The sequence below is a fragment of the Mirounga leonina genome, unplaced genomic scaffold (assembly GCF_011800145.1).
Source record: "Mirounga leonina isolate KUSES-001 unplaced genomic scaffold, KU_Mleo_1.0 Mir_170, whole genome shotgun sequence".
NCBI lineage: Eukaryota > Metazoa > Chordata > Mammalia > Carnivora > Phocidae > Mirounga > Mirounga leonina.
Genome location: NW_023270433.1, coordinates 20,325,503 through 20,351,125, shown reverse-complemented (window position 1 = coordinate 20,351,125; position 25,623 = coordinate 20,325,503). Strand labels below are relative to the sequence as shown.

At 50.7% G+C, this 25,623-nt stretch overlaps 2 protein-coding genes across 3 annotated transcripts in view; one reads left to right on the top strand and one right to left on the bottom strand.

Moving 5' to 3' along the window:
* The window catches only part of SNX30 (sorting nexin family member 30), a 111,142-nt gene extending 99,867 nt beyond the window's left edge, over positions 1-11,275 (top strand). Inside the window, exons 8-10 of one of the 2 annotated variants that reach the window (XR_004681240.1) lie at positions 1,610-1,762; positions 5,120-7,294; positions 7,483-11,275. Coding sequence is in view for 1 of the 2 variants with exons in the window: in XM_035016034.1 (XP_034871925.1) it covers positions 1,610-1,762; positions 5,120-5,179 (213 nt within the window). In the remaining variant the exon portion in view is untranslated. Of the gene's footprint in view, positions 1-1,609; positions 1,763-5,119 lie in introns of both variants that reach the window. The other variant, XM_035016034.1, reaches the window with a different exon arrangement.
* A 3,122-nt stretch (positions 11,276-14,397) lies between these two features.
* Positions 14,398-23,849, bottom strand: SLC46A2 (solute carrier family 46 member 2). Its single transcript, XM_035016033.1, has 4 exons — positions 22,602-23,849; positions 21,104-21,187; positions 20,535-20,691; positions 14,398-15,220 (listed from the first exon to the last, which is right to left on the bottom strand). The coding sequence occupies exons 1-4, from the start codon at positions 23,728-23,730 to the stop codon at positions 15,163-15,165; spliced, it is 1,428 nt and encodes a 475-aa protein (XP_034871924.1). The 5' UTR covers positions 23,731-23,849; the 3' UTR covers positions 14,398-15,162.
* Between the last annotated feature and the right edge of the window lie 1,774 nt (positions 23,850-25,623).

The window sequence follows — 25,623 nt, the reverse complement described above, 5'->3', positions numbered from 1 at the left end:
GAGAGGCAGTGGGAAAAGGCAAAAGTCACTTCGGTCATGGAGTCAGAAGAAAAAGTCAAGTCCTCTTTCTTTCTTCTTCCAGAGGCTAAGTGCTGTGGAAGAGGCTTTCCTCCCTCTTTGAAGGAGAGTTCCTTTCTTTTAAATTGCCCAGGATGCCTCCCTCTGGCTTTCTGTCGAGCTCCTCCTGCCCCACCCGACTTCGGATCCCACGACAGGCCTGTGTGACACCCCAGCCCCAGGCTGCTCACTTCCCTTGCTCCCGCGTCCTGCAGCCATCTGCACAGGGCCTGGGGGGCCCTCGGCACTACAGGAAGCCCTGAACGTATCCGACTCCCTCAGCCTTGGCTCTCCGTTTATTGGTTTTTCTGGGTCCTCTCCTTGCCCATAAGGCCTGGGGAGAAAACTTCCCTCGTGGGTAGAGATTGACCCCTGATGGTGACCCACAGCTTAGAGCCATTTGGGATCATAGACCCCGGCACTCAGAATGCACAAGGCCTCATTTGTTGTCAAGAAGCATCTGGCAGGTAGGCATTTGACCCAGTTTTAGGCATGTTTGCCCCCTGGCCACCCTTAGGGCCCCGTGGAGCTCTTGAGTGAGGAGAGGAGCCAGCTTTGTGCTTTGGGGACCCGGGTAGCCACAGGGTCCTCTGACTGTGACAGAGTTCCATTTTGAGAAAGCCTTCTAAATTTCTTTAAGAAAAACTTGAGGGGCACTTGGGTGGCTCTGTCTGTTAAGCATCTGCCTTTCGCTCAGGTCATGATCCCAGGGTTCTGGGATCGAGCCCCATGTCAGGCTCTTTGCTCAGCGGGGAGTCTGCTTCTCCCTCTGCCTGCCACTCCCCCTGCTTCTGTTCTCTCTCTCACGCTCTCTCTCTCTCTGTCAAATAAATAAAATCTTTTTAAAAAAAGAAAAACTTGAAATAGTCTGCTATATTTTTCTTCTTCTTCATATTTCAGATTCTTTTGACACACATAAATGGTTTTCCTCCCATTTTCTCAGAATGCCCTAACCTAAACTCATCATTTTTGATTATCTGCTATCTGGGGGAACGTAGACAGGTCTCTAGTTGATTTGTAATGTAGGGTTCAGAGGGAGAAGTGGGCTGATAGTCTTATTATTACAGTTAATTGTGTGACTAATGAAGGTAGGCGTTATCAAATGTCACAGGTAATGGAATAGTTTCTATGATGTGGGAAAACCTTTCTGGTTTCACATACAGGACCGAGGAGAATAGCAGGGACAGTGCCAATGCTGCTGTATGTTTGCAAAATCTACACACATTCTTACGTACAGATGGATAAAAAGGAGGGACCAAAGATCTCTCACTCTGAACTGCAGTGTTTCTTCTTCCTGTTTGTAAATAGGGGGGTGTTCCCCCGTGAGTCTCTGTTGTGCTTGGATGGGTTTGAAGATTTGGGTAGGGAGAGCACTTTTCAGAATTACTTCTTAGACCTGAAAACCCAAGGCCCTGCCTTCCTGTAAATGCCCCCAGAGGAGGGGCTGTTTTCAGAGCCTTTCATGTAGGGCTTTGACCTTTCACAAGGGAACTCGAGGCATGGGGTCACCAGATCTGCATCCAGAGTCCCTGCTTCTGCACCCCCCTTCCAGGTGCCAGCAGACGTTGAGAAGTGTCAGGATCGGATGGAGTGTTTCAACGCCGATCTGAAAGCCGACATGGAGAGATGGCAGAACAACAAGAGGCAGGACTTCCGGCAGCTGCTCATGGGAATGGCCGACAAGAACATCCAGTATTATGAGAAGGTAAGGGGCGCGCCGGCAAGACCCCGGCCCTCTCGCGGAGGAAGCACGAGGAATGGCCAGAGCCTTTTGCGAGGGCCAGCCAGAAACGCAGAAGCAGAGGGCCCGCCAGCCCCACCTGCTTCCCTTATTTTGTGCGTCTGGTCTGGCGGCCCCTGCGTGGTCCTCGCCCCGCTGTGCGAGATGGGGGCGCAGACTTTGGAAGCAGAGCCCCTCCCGCTCCCGGTGCCCACAGGGCTCTCCTGGTACACGCGGCTCGTGGAAGCAGCACTTTTCTCGCCCGTGCCCCTTGGGGCTGGCGGACAGCTGCTTCCCAGAGTCCGAGGGCCTGCCGTGTGGGCGTGTTCAGTTAAAGGGGGCTTTGAGGTGACCCCAGGCCGCTGTGTGGTTCTGCCTGCGGGGGTTCCTCACTCTCATAGTGCCGTAGATGCCGCCGAATCCTTACCAAAATACTGTCCGGTTGTTTTTAAGACTTCAAAATACTGTTTGTAAATAGCCCCCCCAAAAAGTATGTAGGATTACAAAGGAAAACTATTAAAAACGTGGTTTTCCCCCCCCATGAATCCCCTTGATTTGTGGAGTTTGCACCCTTTTCTCTCTCTCTCTCTCTCTCTCTCTCTCACACACACACACACACACACACACACACACACACACACACCCACTTAGGGCGCTCATCAAGCTCCAGCAAAGTCTCTCACTCAGGGTTTGCTCTTGGCATTGCTAAACCCAGATCGTTTCTGCTGCTGAGAAACCCTGATATTCCTTGGAAGCTTAAAGTTAGAGATGAAGCATGGCCCAGTCACAATTCCACAAGTACCTGTAGACGTGAAACCAAGTGGGACAAGCATTAACTCGGCTGTTCCCACTGCAGTTCTAGAAACACGTCCTCATCCCAGACTAGAAGAATCCATATCTTCTGAAGGCTTCTGCTGTTCGGAGGCAGCGTGCCTGCATCTTTCTTTGGAGGAGGGCTGAGGAGAACAGTCACAGATTAGCCCTTACTGGCCAGGCCTTCGGGAGGGCTGATTGAGAGGGAGAGAGGAAGGTGCCGTCCTCCTTCCCCCAGGACTGTTTTTATAGAGCCCCTGCCGTGGCTGCCGGCACAGAGATGGACGCTGCGCATATGTCACCTCCTTAAATTTAACCCCCAACGTAACAACATGAAGTAGGTTTTATGGTTCTCCACGTGAAGCTGAAAAAACAGAGGCGCAGTAAGGTTTTAAGACTGCCCAAGGTTACACAGCTTGAGTGACTGAACTAGGGTCAGACTCGGTTCTGCTGCGGCCACTCATGCACACTGTCGCTGTGGTGGGCAGGGGACGTGCATCTCTGGGGCCAGTCCCGACTGCGCAAAGATAGAAAGGTCACTCCGTGTGAACTGGCTGTGCCTTAGGCAGGGTGCCTCTCTGTGTCTGCCTCTTCCCCTGTAAAATGGGACTGATCCTTCTTCATTGAGGATTGTGAAGACAGTCAAACGATGCATCCCCGAGTCCCTAGAACATACCTGGCACATGGTAGACCCTCAGGGAGTGGTACTACCTTCCCTGATCCCCTCCCCACACCTCTGCTGTCCGACAGCCCTCCTGCTACACGGAAGCCGACCTGATTGGATGTGTCCATCACGCCTCCTCGTGATTAGTGCCAGCACTCCCGAGGCCCTGGCCCCAGGACTCAAACCCAGGGCTTGTATCTTCCCAGATACCGCAAGTAGGGGCGCTGTCGTGGGGGCCTCCTCTTGGCTGCCACACACATTTAACATGGCCTGCTGTGTCCCTGCCGTGCACCAGGGACTGGGGATAGGTTGCTAAATGAAACAGCAGGACCCCTGCCATCAAGGAGCCCTCTGTGCAGTGGAAGATACGCATTAATCCAGAAATCCTGTCACTTCAGAGTAAGCTACGTGCTCTACAGGGAAAGCACAGGAAACCTTGGAAGAAAATACTGGGTGCACAGTTCAGATCAGGGATGGAAGGAGGGAAGTGGAGTGGGCAGGAGAGGCCGATCTGAGGAAATAACATTTAACCTGGGTCTCAGAGACAAAGACTTGGAGAACAGGGAACAACATATGCAAGGGCCCTGAGATGGGAAGAAGTTTGAGCATTTGAAGACTGGAAAGAAATCTGGTGTGGCCTTGGTTCCCTATTGCTGACAGAGAAGGACCTTTCTAGATCTGAGATGATGGCCTAGGGAGAGAGCAGGGCCCAGGTGCCATGGACCCTGCATGGGGTCTCTCACTGCAAGCAAGTTCCTGAAAGCTCCCCAGCCTTCCTTATGGAGGGCAGGGTCCTAGTCTAGTTTCTTCTCTGACTTCAGAGTCACTAAGGAAGGAAGCATGGAGCAATTTCGCCACCCTGCTCCCCAGCTTGACCGAAGAATGCCTCTCTCCTCCTATCTGCTCAGAGCTCCTCCCCAGATGACTCAGCACAAAGTCCTGCTTCAGCCCGAGCTGCTTCTAAGGAAGGCCTTGTGTGGTTCTTCTGGCCTGCCCTTCATGCAAGAGATGGCTCAAAGGGAGGATCCTTTCGCTAAGTAGGGTGCTCCTACAGTCTTTAAGTTCAGTGCATACGGACACTGGCCCTTCACAAGGATCTGGAATGAAAGGGGATTGGTGTAGTGGAAAGATTTGGCCACTTACTAGCTACATGTCTTAGGCAAGTTATATAACCTCTCTGGGTCTCATTTTCTCCATCTATGAAGTGTGTGTGTGTGTAATAAGTAATAATTCTACTTCATAGAATTGTGAGGACTAGCAATAGTGAATGTAAAATACATCGTGTTTGGACCCAGTGAAACTCAATAAATAGAGTCCCCCCCTCCATTTTCCCTTTTGGGAGATCCAAGAGTGGCCCATACAACCAAAGCTGAGGTCAGTAAAGAAGAGCGGGGTTTCAGAGCCCCCTCTTGAGTCAGGTGGCTGGGCCATGCCAATATGATTTGCATCCTCAGCAAGTCCTACCCACCACCTGGAGCAATGTCTTCAACCTGGCTGAGGACGTCGGGCCCCATGGAAGGCTTGCAGCCTCTTACCTTTTCTGCTTTTTGAAGGAAAAGAATGTCTTCCAGTGAGTACCTTTCCACTCACCAGCTATGAGCTCCAGGGACAGTGCATGTAGGCCTTGCCGAGACCCTGCTGTCTTTGGTAGAGATGGGGGTGATGTATTCAAACACCTGTCACCTTCCCAGTTTCTAATAGCAATGGATAATAATGTGTAGATGTTGGACGTGACATGCATACATTACTTAGCCAGTACATAAGACGGAGAGATTAACAGTGAGAGGCTAGATCAGAGGAGAACAAAGAGCCTGATCCTGAAATCTGATATTGATACTGTGCGTGTGTGTGCGTTGTCATTTCAGTGCCTCATGGCGTGGGAGTCGATCATTCCACTACTGCAGGAGAAACAAGAGGCCAAGTAAGTCCCCTCCTGGGACAGAGACTCTCCTGCCTACACAGGGCATGGTGTACTGGAACGCCCCTGTCGTGCAGAGAGACGGCACTGAGAAGCATCTCTCCTTTGTGTATTTCTTTCCCTGCCCGCCCCTCACCCCCTTCGTCTGCCCGCCGGTGGTTTTCCATTAGTTTCTATTCCTTAGTGGAGTCCGCAAGGCTATCATCATCTCTCCACGAAACAGCATTCCTCCGTGGCGCGAAGGAACCTACGAAATGGAACACTAAGAAGATTTGCAGCCGAGGGACGAGACGACCCAGCTGACATTCTGACATCGCATTATGGTTTCCTGTTTGCGGGGACCGCAGAGTTGCCTGTGGTGGAAGAGAGCCCGGGTTTTGCTTTTCAAGGACACGAGGAAGGCACGGACGGGAGGCAGCCCCTGTTGTCCGTGGACACGTGGTGACTGCGGAACGGACCCCCGTGGGGCAGTGACTTGTCTCGGCCTAGAAGGAGGTGTCGGTACCTCCGTGGAAAGCCCTTAACTAACGTACGGTGGCCTGCAGCTGTGTGTGCGGCCCGCCGCCTGCTTGTGATGAGCGACAGCTGTCTTGTTGCTTCTGGTTCATTCAGGACCGTTTATTTCAGTGTCTGTATGCATCTGTGCTAGAGCGAGCGAGCCAGTGTCCTTGTCCTCACGCGATACCTCGGGAAGCCGAGGGGGGCAGTGCTCCCCAAACTTGTTTCTGACACTAGAATGCAGCAGACTGGAAACTTGTAAAATGGGGGGGGAAAAAGGTGCATTTTTCTCTGTGAAGTTCTTCGATGTTCTCTTTTGCCTTGTGAAGTGCCGTCAGAGTAGAGATTAGTCCTGTTGTGGGGAATCCGTGTTGTCTGGAAGTCAGAGTAGCTCCCCAGTTGCTGGGCTCGGTGGGCACACACCAGGCCCCATCCCCACGCCTGCCCTGGGCAGTTTGCCTTTACCTCACCCGAAATTCCTCATTTAATGTTTTCCTGCCGTGTCCACTGAATGTTTGGGCAAACTTTTGGTGAGAGGCTGTTAACGCTGTCGTGACCCAGTTGAGATTTTGTAAACTCAACATGAATGTTCTACATGAAGTGCTTTAACCCTTGATAATTCCCCGGTCAGGAAGAGAAGTCAGTAACCGGATGGGCCTCGGAGATGACAAGTGTAACAGAGAACGTCTTTGCTTCTAGATAAGCTAGGATCTCCTCCATTTGCAGCCAAACCCCTGGGGACCGCCAGCTGCATCTCCAGTCTTCACTTCGAACCACGACCAGGTTTGCTCTCTTTGCAAATCAACACAAAGCAGACAAAAGAGGATCTATCTTCCAACTCATCTTGTTTCCTCCTGAAATGAAGCTGCCTAGGTCACGTTGTGTCCTTTCATCTGTGGCTCATCCCCTCTGAAATGATAAATCTGAGCCTCAAAGAGGCGGTAGTCTGTTTGTAGCGAAGCGAGCTGTGGGCCAAGATGCGGGCGCAGACACAAGTTAACCCGCAGATGCGGGGCACTGTGCGGCATGTCAAGATCGCTCCGTCCCGCGTCCACCTGCGGCGCTGACCCCGGGCGGCCGCCGCTGTGACGTCAGCGGCACGGCGGTTCTGTTCATCGTGTGTGAATGAGTCACAGTTTAAATTAGAAGTTTTGTTATCATTTGGTACTTGCCTGTACCGTCAGACCCACTCATGCCATTCCAAGATCCTGCAGTGCAGGATTTTCAGCTTGGCACAATTAGAAACGATCTCTTCGAAGCAGAAGGGTAAGGACAGTCCAGCCGCCCTGAGTGGCGAGTCCGTGTTTCATGCTACCTCTACACCATCCCGTCGGTGCGGGTCTGGACGTCTGGGTCCGACCTGACAGTTTGCTGGTAGAACAGGGTTGTGTATCTAATAGTGGGTCGATGGCCCTCTATCGATATTTTGTGGAAGGCACTAGACTGACCTTAGCAGCAAGTGCTCATCAGCAGGAACGCGCGAAGCCTTGCCTTGTGGAATGTGTGCTTTAAAAATGTTGTCCAGTGTAACGAGTGCTTGGAAAGAACTGTGGAAAGAGTTACGGGAAGACCAGAACCTCATCTGCTGCTAGTTGCCAATGCCCGGGAGCATTCCTGTGTTAAGGTTAGTTGGGAAAGAAAGCAACCCTTCAAAAAAGTCCTCGGGTTCCTCGCTGGGACGCACGGGAAGGGAGTGGGGGGATGTAGTCATTCCATACATTATTGGAGGCAGAAGACTGGCCGAGGGGAATCCAGCATCTCGGGGTTTGTCTTTCTCTCTTTGTGCCCCACGTGATGTTTCTGTGCTTGAAGACACCAGGGAGAGCGGGAGCATTGACAGCAGAGCTGGGAGAACCAGCGCACGTTACAGACTTCCCTGGAGAGATGCACTTTCCCCGAGAAGGGACCCTCGCCCCTTCCTCTTCAGGCTGGCGTCCGATGAGGTGAGGAGGCTGGCCCATACAGAAGGCACGGTAGGCCGTGAGGGAGGGTCCCTCAGCCCCTGAGGCTCCACAACCCCGGGCATCTGCCCCTTGCCCTCGGTGGGCACAAAGGTGATTCCCTGTGCGAAGTCACTTGGAGACTTGCGTGCCAAAGACTGCCTTGTAAGAGGCTTCCTCGCCCCATCCTTCTTGGCTCCAAAGTCGTGGGGCTGAGCTCACTCCCTCTTCTCTCGTATTTATGTCCGGGGGGCTTTTGCTTGAAGACACGCTTGACCTCAGGCAGACAGACTTGGACAGATTTTGAGTCTCGAGCACATGGCCGTGGAATGGAGAGTGGTCCCTGTCCACTGTCCCTTGGGTGTGGGAAGTGAAAGGTTCATTCACCCAGGTTAAAAATCCAGGCTGAGGCAGAAGAGAGAATTCTTAGACACCGAGCAGATGTTAGAGAAGCAGGTGTTGAAGTGAGCAGCTGTGCTTCGTGGCAGGGTCCGGACACTGCGCTTCTTCTCATGTGCCGGCCCCACAAGAAGATTCTAGGCTCCTCCGCCCAAAGCAGAGAACTACTGCTCTTCCCGAACGAGGAGGAAACACGTTACACTGCCAGGTGTGGGGTTGGGTTTCATCCTTTAATAGGACTTAATAATGATTCCCGGTGACCCCAGATAAGTGCAATTATGGAGAGGATGGCTCGTATTTCACTGTGCTGCTTGTTGAACTCGCCAGACACCTGTCTTTAGGTGAATAACGACAGGTACGACTCCGGGGATCGTGGTGAATGTAACGGAAGTTTGTCTTCGTGCCAAATTTCAGCCACAACTGGAGTGCGTGCTGCATGCTGTGGAATTAAATGTTTTGTCAGTCACCATCCACACGAGGGATTTAAATGCTCTTGTGAGGCCGCCTTTGTGTTGAAATGGCAGGAAGTCGTGCTTTAGAGGACGGAGGGCATGGTGGCTGGGTGGGCATTTGCAAGTGGAGTTTCTCTCTTGGGATGGCAGGTATCAACCCAGGACACACCCGGAGGCCGAGGGCCTGGGCCTGGGCCCTGCCGTCCATGGCACTGAAATCCCGGGCCCCTGGCTTTGTTCTGACGCCATTCATTGGACTGAGAGTAGTCCTTCTTTAGACTCTGTCCTGAGAGAGGGCAGGAGAGTGAGATCCACCCCCCCACACACACACACACCAGGTCTGTGTTGGCCTTGTCTGTGTGGGTCTCGGGACGGCTTCCCTGAGGAACGCCCCTGCTCAGAAGGTGGACCACCTGTGGTCAGGGCCGGGCTCAGCAAGCCTGCTCCCCGCCTTCCCAGATGCCTACTCAAAAGGCCCGTGGAAACTGAGCAGTCTCCCCGTAAGGCTGGAGTAAAACTGGCTTTGGTGATCCCCGCTTACAAAACATTTTGGGAATTTGGGTTTGCCTTCTCGCTTTCAAGAGTCCTCGAGATGGTAACACATCGGACAGGCCCTCTTACGTTTTCTCCATTCAGGTGGCAGGTGTTATTTGTCAGTAGAGTTGAGGAAAATGTCCTCCCCTGCGCCCGACGGACCTATGGAGCTGGGTGTGTCGGAGTTGTTCCCTGCTCCCTCATGCTTTCTTGATTTAGCGAATAAACCAGAAACCTGATTTTTTCATCAGTCCACCCAGTAGGTGGTTAGCTTTCTGGTTTTAAGGATGGTTGGTCTCCCTACAGTTGCCCGGATGAGAGCGTGCCCAGGGCTGTCTGCATTAGAAAAGGCGGAGGAAGGACCTTTGTGTCAGGGACTTTGACTGTTGTTCCTTAATCAGATGTGTTTGAAATGCATTCTGGGGCATGGCTGTCTAACCTGTTCTGTGTGGCAGCAAAAAAAACAGATGTTTTTACTACTCTAGATAGCCTGCAGGTAAGTGCTTTGGAAAAAATAACTTCAACAAAACCAATAAGGTATTTGAGTCATGTAGAAACATTCTGTCTAGTTAGCACTTGAAAATCAACAAACCCAGACTTTTAAAAAGGCCCACAGACTGTTGAAAGCCTAACTCTGCTTTTTGAGAATGGTCAACGCCTATTAATCTGCCTTATCTGCCTAATCTGTTTTAGATTCTGGATAGAAGTTTTTAGACCTGTAACTGGTTGTTCAGCTTAATGCTAGAGGTCTAACGTAGCCCATCCTCAGCCCTCTTAAAGAAACAAAAATGTGGGGTTCATAATTAGGGCTGCCTTTTGGGAGGAGAAAGCTAAGTGTTGCTATTGCCAAATGATATTTTTGATAATGTAAGGAAACACAGGGACCACTGAACCGCTTTTGTTTGTTTGTTTGTTTTAAAGTGTGAAAGATTAACTCAGTGCTTTTCTGCACACTCTTGATTGTAGAGGTCATATGGTGTCGGCATCGACAAATCACAGAGATACAAAGAACTCTAGATTATGACAATATTAATGGTTTACCCCGATTCTACTGAACAGCTTTTAAAAAGATAACCGGGGAACGGGCCGGGGGGTGGGCCTCAGATCAGCATATTTCAGATGGAAATTCTCCACAGGTTGAAATGCCAAAAACGTAAAACCTACTGTGTTGCCTCACATACTTTAGTCCATTTTCGCAGAGCTTTCCCTATTAACGCCAGTGACTGAGTATTACACGCGCACCTCCCCTGGCTGCACCACCCCCCTCACCGGGTGATCCCGGGCTCCCCATGGGCCAGGTCTCAGAGCAGGTGACACCTGTCAACACCCCCGCTCGACAGGTGGTTCAGTCTCAGACCAGCCCTGCAGTCACAATGGTACTGGAAGGACAGAAGGGGGATGGCTGTTTCCCCAGTGTGGAAACAGGGAGGGGAGGGGAGGTTGCAGACAAAGTGTGAATCGGTGTGATCAAAGGACACCTAGGTCAGCTGGGCTTTTGTGGAGCCACAAACCAGCAGCTCTTCACAGTCAGCACGGTTCACCGGGACACTCCTGAGGTTTTGGTCCTGTCCAGTAGATGCCCTGTCCGTTGTACGTCTTGTGTGCCGACCCCCTTGATGTCTGTGTGTTGGGAATACATTGAGAGAGGATGTCCATCTGATATCTTCCCATACAATAAACTGCCAGCAAACTTTCTAACTTGTATTTTAACTGTTGAAAAAGAGATTCAAAACTTTTGCGTAGGTCATGTCCAAAGGATGGACTGTATTTCTTATTTTTAGAAATCATTCTTCACATTTAAAATTTTAACAGAAGCCCCCACCCCGAGGTATTGATAAAGTCCTCCGTGTAAATGTGTTTCTCTTCTCTCCATGCTGCCAATAAGCCAAATCAAAAGCTGTGAAGAAAAAAAAAAAAAGTGCTCAAGAAGGTGTGTAGATGAGAAAGTGATTTATCTCCAGGTCAAAGTCTCTGTTTCATGAAGCTACCAAACGTTAAAAAGAATGTCACCTTTTTTTTTTTCCTTTGTTATGGAACCCAGAGATTGTAAAAGAAAGAAGTTTTTGTTGCATTTTTGATGCTGGCACGAGGTTTTTGTCCCCTTTTTTTCATATATCTGTGTATAAAAAATTCTGTCCATTGTTTACTATGAAATTAAGTATTACATTTTGGGGTAAACAAAAGAATTTGTATTGCTTGATAAACTATTAGCTTGTAAATTTAAAAGGTTTCCTCAATTAACTTAATGGACCAATAAACCTATGAAAGATGCTTTCTTTACCTTGAGTCCTGTTGTCCTTTGCGCCACTCCGTACAGCAAGAAGACGTGCGTGCCCTGTGTTGTGTTTCCTTGTTTTCTCCACAGAGATGAATGAGCCTGCAGGAATCAGGATGTACAGAGCAGCAGGAAAAACACGTAACTGAACTATTTTAATTCTTTTTCACGTCTCTGTAGACTTACCCTCAGTTTACCTTCTCCTGTGTCTTACAAGTTGGCACCAATCGGAGGAGATGAAGAAACTACCTAGTATCTGTATGTAACCGCCGTGATTGGCGGGCAGGTTGGCAGGGCTGGCTTGATCCCACGACCCTGAGATCATGACCTGAGCCAGAATCAAGAGGCACATGTTTAACCAACTGGGCCACCTAGGCACCCCTGCCATGATGGTTTTTTTGGTTTTTGTTTTTTTGTTTTTTTGTTTTTTTTTTAAAGATTTTATTTATTTATTTGACAGAGAAAGACACAGCGAGAGAGGGAACACAAGCAAGGGGAGTGGGAGAGGGAGAAGCAGACTCCCTGCTGAGCAGGCAGCCCGATGTGGGACTCCATCCAGGGACTCCAGGATCATGACCTGAGCCGAAGGCAGTCGCTTAACCAACTGAGCCACCCAGGCGCCCCTGGTTTTTGTTTTTTTTAAATCTGTAAGGCAAGAAGAAATGTCTGTGTTTAATTAGAGTGTTAGAGTGTGTTTCGAAGAGAGACTAGAATGCTCAGTCTAGCTTATACCTAATGACGGCAATCCACCAGAAATGGACTTGAGCTGACAGTAGACATCACTAATACAAGACTGTAGTCATACAAAATGAGGCAGCAAGGTGGGATAAGAGAGATTTGGGATCGGATCTCAGCTTTCCTACCTGCTAGCTCTGTGGCTTTAGGGAAGTCCCATCCCTCTGAACTTTAGTATTTTGATCTTTGAGATGAAAACCTGCTTTCCCAGAAGGGTTGCCAACAGGACTAGCAAGCAGTAAAGTCTACAGAGCACCCGAGTGCCAGAACTCACTATGTAATAGCTCTTACGGGAAGACTCTTCTATTACTTGTATAAATATGGCCAACTTAAATATCAAGCGTTCCCATAACAATCCTTCCCGTTTGCTTTGTCAATTGAAAAAGCGGGGGGGGGGGGGGGGTATGTATTTCTTGTAACTGCTTTAAGAAGGTGCTGGAGATAGTATGCTGGAGGACTGTGGTCAGACTGAAGCCCTAGGGAATAGATGGGACTAGATCATAAAAGTCATGGCAAGAGGTGATAGGAATAGAGATGGATTCAAGAGATTTCTGTGGTGAGGGGAAGGGCTCAGAGATGATGTGGAGGTCTCCAGCCCGGGAGCTGGGAGGTGATGCCATTCACTGACCTGTAAAAACAGGATGAACATATAAAGGTTGGAGTAAGCTTAGATGGTGGAGAGGGAGAAGAATTTGGTTTGGATTTTTGTTTGAGGAAATCTAGGTGGAGGTGTCGACCAGTTGTTGGGAAGAGGTTCTGGAATCCCTGGGAGCAGACTAGGTTACCTGGGGAGAGTACAAAGGGCAGGGCTTTCTGGGCCTCAGGAATTAAGGATGCAGGGAGAGGAGCAGGGGGGCGAAGGGGAAGTTCTTAAGGAGAAAAAGGCCCAAAGATAAAAATACTGTTTTTAAGCTTGAGAGCTTGTGAAAAACACAGGTTGTTGGGCCCTACCTCTAGAGTTTGATTTGGATAGAGCCTAAGAATTTGCATCTCTAACAGCTTCCTCAGGGGTGTTGATGCTGGGCTGGTCCAGAAACGACACTTTGAGAACATCAAAGGGATTAGAACATCCTTTAGAAGAATTGGTGACCTGGGGCAAGTGTCCAAAAACTGCTGTCTTGGTGACGGGCGGGGTTGAAAAGAAACCGGTGCTGGGGCTTCGAGAGCCCAGCTCTGCTTAAAACCCAGAAGCTCATGGCAAGGGCGAGTGTGGGCAAGTAAGGAAATGTTTCGGATGTTGCAAGCCAGCTTTTCAGGAACAGGGAATGGAGCAGCCAACGATAAGATTCATCCAGGTTGGGGAGCCGATCAGGGGCTGGGACAGCAGGCAAGGAGTCCAGAGGAAGGAGCATAACTGTGAGAGTTTAGAGAGGTGAGCGTGGCCTTGAACTCCTCCTCCCTTCCCCCCTCCTCCATCCACATTGCCTGTCTCAGCGAGAGGCTCTGCCTTCTTCCTAGTTGCCCGAACCCCGAATCTGAGCATTCTTGCCTCCATCTGCCTCATCCTCTGCAGTTCATCTGTCCCTGGCTCCCATTGACCACTAGCTCCCAAGGATTCTCTAAGTCCCTCTACTTTTCTCGATCCTTGTAGCTCCTTATCCAGCATCAGTCTTCCATCGTCCGTCACCTAGATTACTGCATCTCTGCTCTTGCCTCCTTTCTGCAAGTAGTGCTTGCTCCTTCTGCTCCTCCCCACCCCCCGACCCCCCAGTTCATTCTCAGGGATGCAAGAGCATGTTCCATGCCCCTGCCTGAAAATTTCTACCAGCTTGCCCCATTACTTTAAAGAGAAACCTTTTTCTTTAAGCCTCTGTTTGTGTGTTGTTCCTCCTTACCTCCCCAGTCTCGTGTCTTGATCCTGTCCCTTTGATACCTGCCCCTCCCTCCTCCCCTCCCCTTATATTGAATTCCTCTATCTGGAGATATTTTCACCTTCAGGCCTTCCAACTTGTGATTCCTTTTTCCTGGACTGGCCCTTAACTTCTGGCCTCGGTAACTCCTTATTCTTCCAGTCTTTCCATTCGCCACTTCTTCTGAGAAGCCTTCCCTGCTTTCCTAAATCTGGGTTATTTGCTCCCTTATGTTAGCATGTATCATAGGATGCATTGTTGCTGGCTGATCTGTCTTCTACACCTGCTAGAGAGCACATGCTGTCCTGGCAGGAGCCGTCACATTCTTGCCATATCTCAGCACCTAGCCTGGTTCTGGGACCTCAGGAGACATGCCAGAAAGTTTAGTTTCTTCCTTGCAAGGGATCAGAGATGCAGACTCCCTGAGCCCAAATCCTTGGAGCTTTAAATGCATTCTGTAGCTTTAAGTTTTACCCCAGTATAAGAATGCCATGCCTGGAGTTACAGAGGGAGTCTGGCCAGAGAAGAATGATTCACACAAATACAATAAATGTCAATTTTATTAGGAAGTGAGTCTGCTTTTCTGTATGTATAGGTAAAATAGGCTATAAAAATAGGTACCTCAACATAAAATGGCTCTTAGCATATCTCCACTCCCCTCTCCCTTCACACCACCCACTTTGGGAAGTATTGTTGACTGAAAATATTCAGTATAATATTCCACTAAAGAAAGTCTTTTGATATTTGCTTCTTAAAAGCAACAGTAACAACGGCAATAAAACTACCCTGAAGCCAAGAGCCGGAGCCCCAAATCTTCTAAAACATTGGGAGTTCTTATAAAACATCCGCTCTGTGTTCCCCTTAGGCTGTTGAAAATGTATGCTTTGAGTTTTCACATGGGACTCCCAGCACAGCACCCAGGTGACTAGTTAGCTGTACCTTGGAGTCCTGGAGACAGTTCCTGGAAGAAAGGGGGCTACCGTCTGAAGCCCCTTGTGCGTCTGGCATGACTGTGTATGCAGCCTGCATATAACCCTTGAAATTTCACACTCTACTGCCCCCGGAACCCAACCTCTGTCTAGCAGGGACATCTGAAAGCTGAGAAAGTACTTCCATCACCAAGAAAGTGGTGTTCCCCACCCACCAGGGACCCCTGAGCCGGAGCGGGTCATTCTGAGGCCAACTCTGGCTGGGACTTGGGGTTTGGGGGCGGTGGGTTGCCTTGGTCACCAGCACCCAGTCCCTTCCTTTGCCTTCAGAGGGCCTCTGCCGTTGCTGGTCCTCGCAGCTCCCGTAGGTCAGTGCCTTCATGTCTCCGTGATGTCTCCATATTGCAACCACGAGGCTTGTTTATAGGCCACGATGCTGTAAGAATTTACAATCCAGAATTACAAGCCAGCAGTTGGAATGGGGCAAAGGGTGTGCCTTTTCCTTCCCACCAACAGCCGCCTGAGAGGCTCTGTCCATCATGCCCAGAAGACTGTTCCGAGTGGAGAGATGGCCCAAGGAAACTTCTCCCACTCCAGGCCCATTCCAGTCCTAAAACATCTCAAGCCCTTTGCGTCTACATTTTCCTTTTCCTAGAATCTCTCTCCATCTCACTTCTGCCTGATGATGACCTCCCACATGTATTTCAAGATCAAGACTGGCTAATCCCAAGCAGAATTGGCTGCCTCATCTTGTGCCTTTCCATAGCCCCTTTATCTCTTCCACAAATCCTCATTACATTGTTTTCAAATATTTGTAGCTAAAGGGATGCATAGGAATTCGGAGCTCTGAGTCAAAGTCTTGGATGTGTGACGTTTGGCATGTCCTTCCACCTCCGGGGTCCTTGGGTTTTCCTGTGTTTGAGCTCTAGGAGCCTCAGTTTCTAGGCTAGAGCACAGCTCTTCCTGGCTGATGGCCAACTCCTGGAGCTGCTGGATGGGGTGTGAGCGAAATTCCAAACCTTCTAAGGGAGAGCTTTGTGAGAACTTCCAAGAACTCTGACTTCCCATCTTCAATAAGCCCCAGGGCTCTACAGGGAGGAGCACTTACTGTACTTGAAACAAAACTCGTATTACAAAGCTGGCAGGGAAGCCCAGCCGTGGAGGCAGCTAGCCCAGGACCTCGTGAATGCCAGGCTGCAGGCTTGACTCCAGCTGAGCCCTGCGCAGACCCGGCCGCTCAGCCACGAGGGGGTGGCCAGCCCCCGCCTTCAGGGTCGGCCAACAGGCAGCTCTGGGGGGGGTGGAGGTTCACCGTGCTGGCGAGGAGGGGCCACACCCTTCTAACATCATTCCTTAAATATTTTTTGAGTACTTCTTACATGCCAGGCTCTCTGCTGGACACGGAAGATTCGTTCCTGCCCTCAGGCAGCCTACAGTCGGGTGGGCAGGCTTGTGTAAAGATAATCACTAACCATCAACTGTCGTGCTATGAAGGAAAGTATAGGAAGCTTTGGGAGCATATGATAGAAGGACCTAATTCAGATTGAGAAGGGGATTGTCTCAAATCCTTTTTGAGAAAATCGTGTTTAAGACCGTAGCTAGCTGGGTTAAGAAGGAGGGCACGGGTGCAGAAGGGGGAAGGACATGAGGGGCAGCCACTGGGGCTGACGCATGGGGTCGGGGAGGGTGGTGAGCGGCAGAAACAGGCACTAGGAAGGTTGGCAAGGCCAGATTACGCGGGGCCTTGTGGTCCGTGGGAAGACATTCGGGTTGTATCCTAAGAGCAGTGAGAGCCAAGTGCGGAGCTTTGAGCAGGAGATGACATGATCTGTTTAAACACTTGAAGGAAATTGCTCTGGGCACCTGGTGGAGGGAGGATGGGGGGGTGGATCAAGAGTGGACCTGGGGGGCATGGTTCAGAGGCTAATCCAGTCGTTCAAGTGCTCGGGCCTCAGGGTAGTAGCAGTAGCAATAAAAAGAAAAGGATGAAATCGAGGCCTGCTTTGAAGGTAGAATCAGTGAGGCCTGATGGATTGGAGGTGAGGGGAGGTGGAGAAGAGGGAGGACATTGGTGACTCAGATTTCTCTTCCTTCCTGAGTGGTGGTGCCTTTTAGTGAGGTGGCACAGACTGGAGAGGCAACAGGCGTAGGAGGGCATCAAGAACCCAATTTTGGAAACTTAGATGGTAATTTGAAGTTTTGAAAGTACTTTAGTTTGCTTAGAGAATATGAAGTGAGAACCCAGAGCAGAGCCCCAAAGAATCTTCCATTTGGAGATTTGCCGAGAAGCGATGAGGCGTTGACAAAGCCCAGTGATGGTGAAGAGTGACCACCGGTGTGGGGGCCGTGAGGAAATCATGTGGGATGAGGACTGCAGGGAGTCCACTGGATCCAGCCTTGAAGACTGGTTAGTGGCCTTAGTGAGAAGAGCTCTCTGGTGGTCGAGGGGGGGTGCCTCAGGTGGGTGGGTTGAAACATGAGTGGGAGGTGAGGACACAGAAGGTGCACACCAACCTTTGCAGAAGCTGACCGTGGAGCGGATGGAGGTTGAGGAGAGAGAGGGTGGTAGATCACGTGTCAGCTCAGTGAGCATTCAGGAGAGAGCAGCTGGCTCGCGCAGGGAGCTCTCTAAGGAGATGGGACCCAGACACTGGTGACTCTTCTAAGAAGCGGTGCCCTGTGGCGGGTCGGAGACTGCCTGGGTTCAACTCTTGTCTCCGCCACTTACTGGCTGTGGAACATTTGGCAAGTTACAGAATACCTTAGGGTCTCTGTCTCCTTATTTGCAAAAATAATGATAGTGATGACCTCAGAGGACTTTGGGGGAAGATTCAATTCATTAAAATATATACAATATTTTAAGTGGTAGCTGGCACATGATAAAAGGGCTATTTACATGTTTGCTATTATTACTATTATTTTAAAAAGGGTGGGGAGGGCGGAGAAGAATAGAGAGGCAAGTAGGTTGCCGGTGGATGGAGCCAGACAGTTACTCCTTTAGCATCTCCCAATTGCACAGAAGAAGAGCAAGTAGGAGAAGGCGGGTTCTCCAACAGTAACGTGAAATTGGCTCACTTCGGTACCAGGAAGGGCTGGGGGCAGAGTCCCTTCTTGCAAACAGGCTGTTGGCAGCTCTGGCTCAAGGACTTCTCCTCCCAGCCTTCTGCCCTCCGCTGTGTCCTCTGTTCCCCTGCTCTGACGTGCCTTTCTGGGCTTTTATGTTGTTGAAATGTAGCTTTTCTCTCTGTAGTTAGAAAGTTCTATTGGTTTTCCCTGGTGCTCTCGCTTGATTGATGGTACAGCCTTGGCCTCGTCTTGCTGTAAGAATTTTTCAGGATCTTGTTCATTTAGTGACTCCATGGAAGGGAAAGGTAATGGAAACACTCCCTTTATACCAGAGTTCTCAATCTTCGTTGTATATTCAAATCACCTGGAGAGCTTTTAAAAAGTCCTGTGCCCAGGCTGCACTCCAGATTGACTAAGTCAGAATCTCTGGGGGTGGGATCCAGAGATCAGGGATTTTTAAACCTTTTTAGGTGATTCTAGCATGCAGCGAATGAGGCTTTATATGCCTGCATGTCTCTTTACTGCTAAATGACTACAAGAGAGAGAAATAATGATCAACTACTTCAGTGCCTCATTCACATACGCACCCAAGTATTTACCTGATGGATTCAAGATTCTGTCCCTGCATCTGTGATAGAAGATTGCGAAGACCCTGCAGGGCCTAAGGAAGACACCTTTCACAAAGTATGACCAAATCCAAGTGCATGTTACATAGTGCACTGGGGTGAGGGGTTGAGAGTGGCCCACATCCTTCATGTGCGACTAAAGTCTCTTAACAAAGGCCCAGCAACGAAACTGTAGAAAGGAACCAATTACTGTATTTTCTCATGGCTTTCATCTGTCCATTTATCTGTCTAGCTATGCCACACATTAACTAGTCAGGCTTTCTTTCTTTTGTTTTGTTTTCCTTTGTTTGTTTAGGTTAATGAGACTATTTCACCCATCTCCCAGTCAAATAGGGCTGGATAACTTCCAAGTGGCACAGCTACTGATCCATTACTTACTTGGGCAAACAGCTGGGAAATTTGCATTGCATGCTAGGTCTAGCTGAACCCAACCCATTCAGCAAAGACTCACATAAAAATAGGGCTCAGGAAAAGGCCTAAGGGCTGGGCAGTCTGAGGACAGGTCTGGCTCAGTCCCACACCTTGAATAATTGAGAACAGGGCCAAGAGGGTGCTCTTGATCATGCTGTTGCTTGCACAAATTCTCAGCTGTTGACCTTCCTTCTTCCCTCCCTCCCTTCGTTCCTTCCTTCATTTGTTCCTTCCTTCCCTCCTTCCTTCCTTTTCTGATCTTCCCATCTTTCTTTTCTCAACCATGAAATAGAGCAAAGAGCCTTCATGATTGATGGCTCAAGAGGCTCAACCTTTTGTGTAGGCAGGGAGCTACGTTATGACATGATATGAGAATTCTAGCAAGGGCCTTACTGCCACCCACTTTCCGCTTCTTCCAACCTGCCTTCAACTGGTTTCTACTGGGCTGTCTGTAATACCACCATTACTGATACATAGAGCTCTCTGTGCTACCAGGCAGGTCCCCTAAAATGCAAATCTTTATCAAATCCCTTGCCCCTTAGTGTGGATACATTTACTGTATTCCTTTCTCCTCTGGTGGGATTGATACAAGCATGACAGGACCTCGCTAAATGAGGAGGGGTAAATGGGCCCAAACCATCCAAGGCTGTGCTAATGTAGTAGCCACTGGTTGCACTGGCCCCTGAGCACTTGAAACATGTGCAGATTGAGTCCAAACTGAGACGTGCCGTCAGCATAAAATACATACCAGATTTCAAAGACTTAAAAAAAACCCAAACCGCACTGATACTTTTGTAAATTGATTACATGTTAGAGTGATATTTTGGATATATTGGGTCAAATCAAATGTGTTACTAAAATTAATTTCACCTGTTACTTGTATCATTTTCAAATGTTACTAGAAAACCTAAAATCACGTATACGGCTTGCAGTGTGGCTTGCACTGGTGACTTGCACTGGAGAGGGCTGATCAAAGACCATTTGGGTCCATTTTGGTGATGTCCTAGGCTGGTGCTCTTACCCTGGGAGTGGAGTTCCTCTCTTTGGCTTCTCCAGCGGTCTTCCTGTCTGTTATTTCTCTGACTTGAATGCTCTTATTTGACAAATGAGACAACTCCCCCAGAGAGGTCAAAGGAATTTCCTAAGTCATCCGGGGAGCTCACACAGTCCAGTGGCGTGTGAGATTGCGGGGGCGGGGAGGGGACACTGAGCACAGAGGCCTCCAGGTGCCAAAGCCCTTGGAGGGCCTGGCAAGAATACTCAGAAGTGAGGCAGATGGTTCTCATCTAAAAGGACCTAAACAAAAGGGGTGGAAGTGGTTCAAGAGGATTTCTAATCCCAGCCTCTGATTACAAGGAAGTGTATGAGGCTCTTATAAAAAAACCATATTACCTAACTGCCAGGAAGTATGCCAGCTGTGTGTGGCCCTATGTTCTTATTTAGGACTTTGGGGGTTTCCCATATTGCCATATTATTAGCTTGTGGGGAACAGGAGGACTTTTTCTTTGTGGGAGAGCCGACTCAGAACCCTAATGCCTAAATGCTACAAATATAATTCTTTATGATAATAGGCTGGAGATGGTCCAGCAGGCCCTGATATATGCCCCAGGGCCCTAGCCCAAACCACAGACTCCACTCCTGTCTTACCCAATTGGGATGATCGCCAGGAAGGAGAGAAAGGAGGAGAGAGCAAAACAGGTGCCGACGAACTTTTCCATGGTGAGCTGATAGATCTTGTTGTACACCGTGGAGGTCACCACCCCAGTCAGAGCCAGGGACAGCTGCAGGATGACGAACACCTTTCCTGTGGAAGGGACGGGGGTTACCAAGAAGATGTGCTGCTGTCCCTTCCATGTTACCAGCTAGCCGAGTTGCCAGGGAGCTCTCAGGAGGCTCTGCATCCCTCCCAGAACTCCCTCTCCCATCTCGGCTCACTCCACTGGGACCCCTGCCTCTATCCAGCTGGATCTTTCTGCGGCCCGTGGATAGTAGCATCCTCCTCTGACTGTGGCTTTTCAGTGACTGACTTTCTGAGTCTTTCCCACCCTCCTGTTTTCACCTGCTCTGCCCTGGCTGGACCCCAGAGTGTTCCTAGTGTATTCAAGGCAGCTTCCGGAACTCTCGGGGGACTTCTGCAAGTCTGAACCCTGTGCCTCAAGCCAAGCAGCTCTGAAACGGGCCAGGCAGAGAACTTCAGAGAGACTTCTTTTACTTACCATAAGAAGAGCCCTTTATGAGTTTGGACATTGCTGATCGGATGGTTGTGATGGGGATGAGAGCGAACAGCATGACGGCTCGGGCTGGAAGGAAATCACACAAGAACACTCCTCATTGTGCCCAGCCTTGGCCAAGGAGTAAATCAGAAAAAAGCAAAAGCCTCACCAGGACCCTCCCTCTCCCTGCAGCCCCCATGGGCTTGCCCTGGAAGTAGTGGTTTCTCTGCTGGAGGACTAGCACCCCCCACCCTGGGGCAGGCTGAGTCCCTGAGCTCTGACGGTGCCAGAGATGCCACAGACCCACCTGTGAGGTGGTGGGGCACAGCTGACATGGTGATGGATAGGGAAGGGTGTCTGCATTGGCAGAGTGAAGTGGCATCTAGGGAAGTAGACCTGATGATGGAGTGACTCGAGACTCCTCGCCTTGTCGCTGGGACAGACGTGTCCTCTGGCACCATTCACGACCCCCTCTGGGAGACGGTGGCGGGAGCTTTGGCAAACTGCATCCAGGAACGTGTGCCACGTTACACAGCTGCCACACGCCCTTCCTTCCCTCAAGCCTTACTCATAATCCCAGTGCGGTGTGTGCTTAAGTGTGTGTGTGTGGAGAGAGAAGAGGAGAGGTCGAGGTGGCGGGAAGGGGAGAGGGGCACCCTGGCCTTTGCACGTGGCCCATCTAACGGGCAGGTGGCCAGACCTAAGTTGCCATTTGGTTAGGTGTCTCCCAAGATGCGTGACCTCAGCCAAGGGACAGCCTGTGGTAACTGACTAGAGTTGTTTTTTCTAATACATTAGCCACTAGCCACATGTGACTATGTAAATGAATTAAAATAAAATCAGATTTAAAATTCTGTTCTTTAGTTGTGCCAGCCACATTTCAAGTGCTCAATAGCCACACGTGGCTAGTGGCTACTATATTGGGTGGCACAGATTTAGAACATGTCTGTCATTGTAGAAAGTTCTATTAGGGCCCTCTGCCTGTGGTCGTCAGACGGAAACTTCATTCTGCTTCCTTGAGAGAATTTATGACATTGGTTGTGGAAGGCATTTATGGAGAGTTTTCATGCATTTTTGAACAGCCCATGCTTCGCCTGAAATGATTTTAATGAAGGGACCTTTCCAGCCTGATTACGTTAATGTTTTATCCCTTTAAAATTGGAGAGAAGAAATCCAACCCCTTCTCCTAAGGCCAGTCCGAAACCTTCCCTCCTGACTGCAGGCACCACTGACCAACCCTCCCCTGACCTCCTAGAGCCACGGGCACCACTCTGATAACGTGTCAGTGGGCAACACAGATAACACGGTACAGTGCAACTAGATTAACTCGATGGCACATAATCCTGTCTCCCTTCCTAGGCAGTAGGTCCAGTCCCTGGTGCTGAGCTGGGACACCTAGGCCACACCATGCCACACCACACCTAAGCCATAGCATGTCAGCCCCCTGACTCTAGGGGTCCGCAGTGTCCTTGTCCTGCCTCCCCGGGAACGCCAGACTCACCAATGTAGAACATGTATGTCTCTTTCACAAACGCCAAGAGGAGGGCTCCTGACCCAAAAGAGACCATACCGATCACGATCATGGTGGTGTCCTGCAAGCAGCGGGAGAAGACCAGGACGCCCAGGAAGCTGGTGATGAAGATGGTGTACCCCGCAGCCATACCATAGCCCACCTGCACCTGGTTCCAACTGAGAGGCTCCCTTAGCAGGAAAAGGGGTATCACATCCACTGTGCCCGCCACGGCCAGGTCATATATGATGGCAGCCAGAAAGAGCAGGGCAATGATAGTCCTTGGGGGCTGTGCTTTCCCAGGAGAGGGAGGGTGCCCCACCACACTCTGCTCGTCTAACTGATCAGGATCCAGGGCACGATAGGTGCCAACCGTGCCCGACACCGTATTCACGGCGGGGAGCGCCTTGCTGGGACCTGCCGTCGACTCAGGGACCTTCAGGACCAAGAGGCTGTAGAGAAGGGCGAAAGTGGCACAGCTCACGCTGCAGGCCGTCAGCACCAGGCCCTGCCCGGAGTGCCCCGTCATCTGCTTGAAGAGATGCCCGGAGGCCATGCTCCCGCAGAACCCCGCCAGGCCCAGGATCAGGTCGAGGAGGATGAGGCGCAGGGAGCGGCGGCCCTCGGAGGAGCCCAGGGAGCCCAGGGCCATGACGCCCGACCAGAAGGCCGAGAAGCCGCCGCCCAGCCCGTTCAGCGCCGCCGCGCCGTACAGCACCTCCACGGGCCAGTCCAGCAGCACCTTGAGGAGCAGCCCGAGGCGGCAGAGCAGGAAGCCCAGCAGGGACACGCAGACGGAGATCTTGCGGTGGTAGCGGTCGCTGAGCCAGCCCAGGCAGTAGGCGGACAGCAGGGGCGTCAGGCCCACCACGAGGTTGTAGACGATGTAGAAATTGGAGATGGCCCTCTGCTGCTGGTCCTCCGGGGCGCCCCGGGGCGACGGGCTGGCGCTGTGGTTGGAGGAGGCCCCGGCCGCGAAGGACGCCTTCACCACGAGGAGCAGCCCCGCCTCGTAGAGGGAGGCGGCCACCTGCGTGGAGGCCACCACGGGCTCGATCCAGGTCCTCACCCGGAGGCGAGACAGGAGGCCCCTCCCGGGGCAGGCGGCCTCGGGGCCCATGAGGAGTTTCGGAGAGGGGCCGGATCCGGTCCCAGAGCGCGAGGGTGCGCCGTGCGCCGGGTGCGCGCGGGACGGGACCGAGCAGGGGCGCGGGGCGCGTGTGACAGCGGCCAGCCCTGCGCGGCTGACGACCCCGGGCCGGGCCACTCGTCCCGGCCTTAAAAGGCCGCCCCCGCCCCCGCCCCCGCCCGCCGAGCAGGGCTGGCGGCCGCCCAGGAAGCCGGGCGCCCGGGAGCGCACCGCCCGTTTCGGCCCCCGCGTCGCCACCCTCCGGTCGCCGCGTCACGCTGCTCCGGCTAGCGCGGCCGCCTGACGACGGCCCGATGGCCCCACAGCCCTAGCTCGCCCCGACCTCCCGCGGGGCGCCTTCCCCGGGCGTGCTCTGGCCTGGGCCGAGACCCACGGCAGGGAGCGAAATTCTATTATCCGTGGCGGGCAGGTCTGGGCGAGGGGCGGTGGGGTGGGGTCGGGGGTACAGAACCTAGGATTCGTCCTGGGAGCGGGGCCGGGGTGTGGGGTTTTTTTGTTGGGTTTAAAAGCCAGAGGGACTCCTTCGCTGCTGTAGGGAGCCGAGTAGCAAAGACTTTGAGAGAAGTGCTAATATCTCTTTGAGATGTTGCTTTCAGTTCTTTTGCATGAATACCCAGCGGTGGGGGGGGGGGGGGGGGGGGGGGGGGGGGGGTCACTGGATAGTGGGGTAGTTCTAGTTTTAACTTTTTTGAGGAACGTCCCTACTGTTTTCCATAGAAGCCACACCATTTTGCATTCCCACCCACAGGGCACAAGGGTTCCAAATTCTCACACCCCCATCAATACTTGTTTTCTTGGTATCTTTTTCTTTCTTTTTTAATAATAGGATAGCCATCCTGACAGGTGTGAGTGATTATCTCCTTGTGGTTTTGATTTGCATTTCTCTGATGATGAGTGATGTTGAGCATCTTTTCAAGCTTGTTGGCCATTTGTATGTCTTCTCTGGAGAAATGTCTCTTCAAGTCCTTAGCCCATTTTTCAGTCGGGCTACTAGTTTGTGTTTTTGTTCTTACAATTGTAGGGGTTCCTTATTTATTTTGGAGATTAACCCCTTACCAGATGTAAGGTGTGTAATATTTTCTCCCATTTTGTAGGATGCTTTTTCACTCCATTGTTTCTCTCCCCATGTACAAGCTTTTTAGTTTGATGTAGTCCCACTTGTTTGTTTTCAGGATCTTGAAGAGATGTCAGTACTCCTTTGTTCATTGCAGTATTATTCACAATAGTCACAATAGTCAAGATGTGGAAATAACCTAAATGCCCATCAATAGGTGAATGGATAAACAAAATGTGACATATATACATACAATTGAATACTATCCAGGGCGCCTGGGTGGCTCAGTTGGTTGAGCGACTGCCTTCGGCTCAGGTCATGATCCTGGAGTCCCGGGATCGAGTCCCGCATTGGGCTCCCTGCTTGGCAGGGAGCCTGCTTCTGCCTCTGACCCTCCCCCCCTCTCATGTGCTCTCTCTCTCTCTCATTCTGTCTCAAATAAATAAATAAAAAAAATCTTAAAAAAAACAAAAAACAAAAAACAATTGAATACTATCCAGCCTTTAAAAAGAAGGAAATCCTGAAACTGGGAACAACGTGGTTGAACCTTGAGGACATTATGCTAAGGGAAATAAACAAGTCATAGAAAGACAAATACTTTATGATTTCACTTATATGAGGTATCTAAAATAGTCAAGTTCAAGAATCAAAGAGTGGCATGGTGGTTGCCAGAGGCTGAGGAATCACTAATCAATGGCATGAAGTTTCAGGTAAGCAAACAAACAAGCTCCAGGGGTCCTCTGTACAACATTGTACAATAATAATATGTTGTATACTTAAAAATTTGTTAAAACTCTCATGTTAAGTGT

What these genes read in the sequence shown, in the direction of transcription:
- SLC46A2 (XM_035016033.1), bottom strand. Translation starts at nt 23,730, where the DNA reads ATGGGCCCCGAGGCCGCCTGCCCCGGGAGGGGCCTCCTGTCTCGCCTC. An exon ending in CATAAAGGGCTCTTCTTATG is followed by an intron (nt 20,692 to 21,103) that starts GTAAGTAAAAGA and finishes TCCCTTCCACAG; the next exon opens with GAAAGGTGTTCGTCATCCTG. An exon ending in CTGGCGATCATCCCAATTGG is followed by an intron (nt 15,221 to 20,534) that starts GTAAGACAGGAG and finishes AAATTCTTACAG; the next exon opens with CATCGTGGCCTATAAACAAG.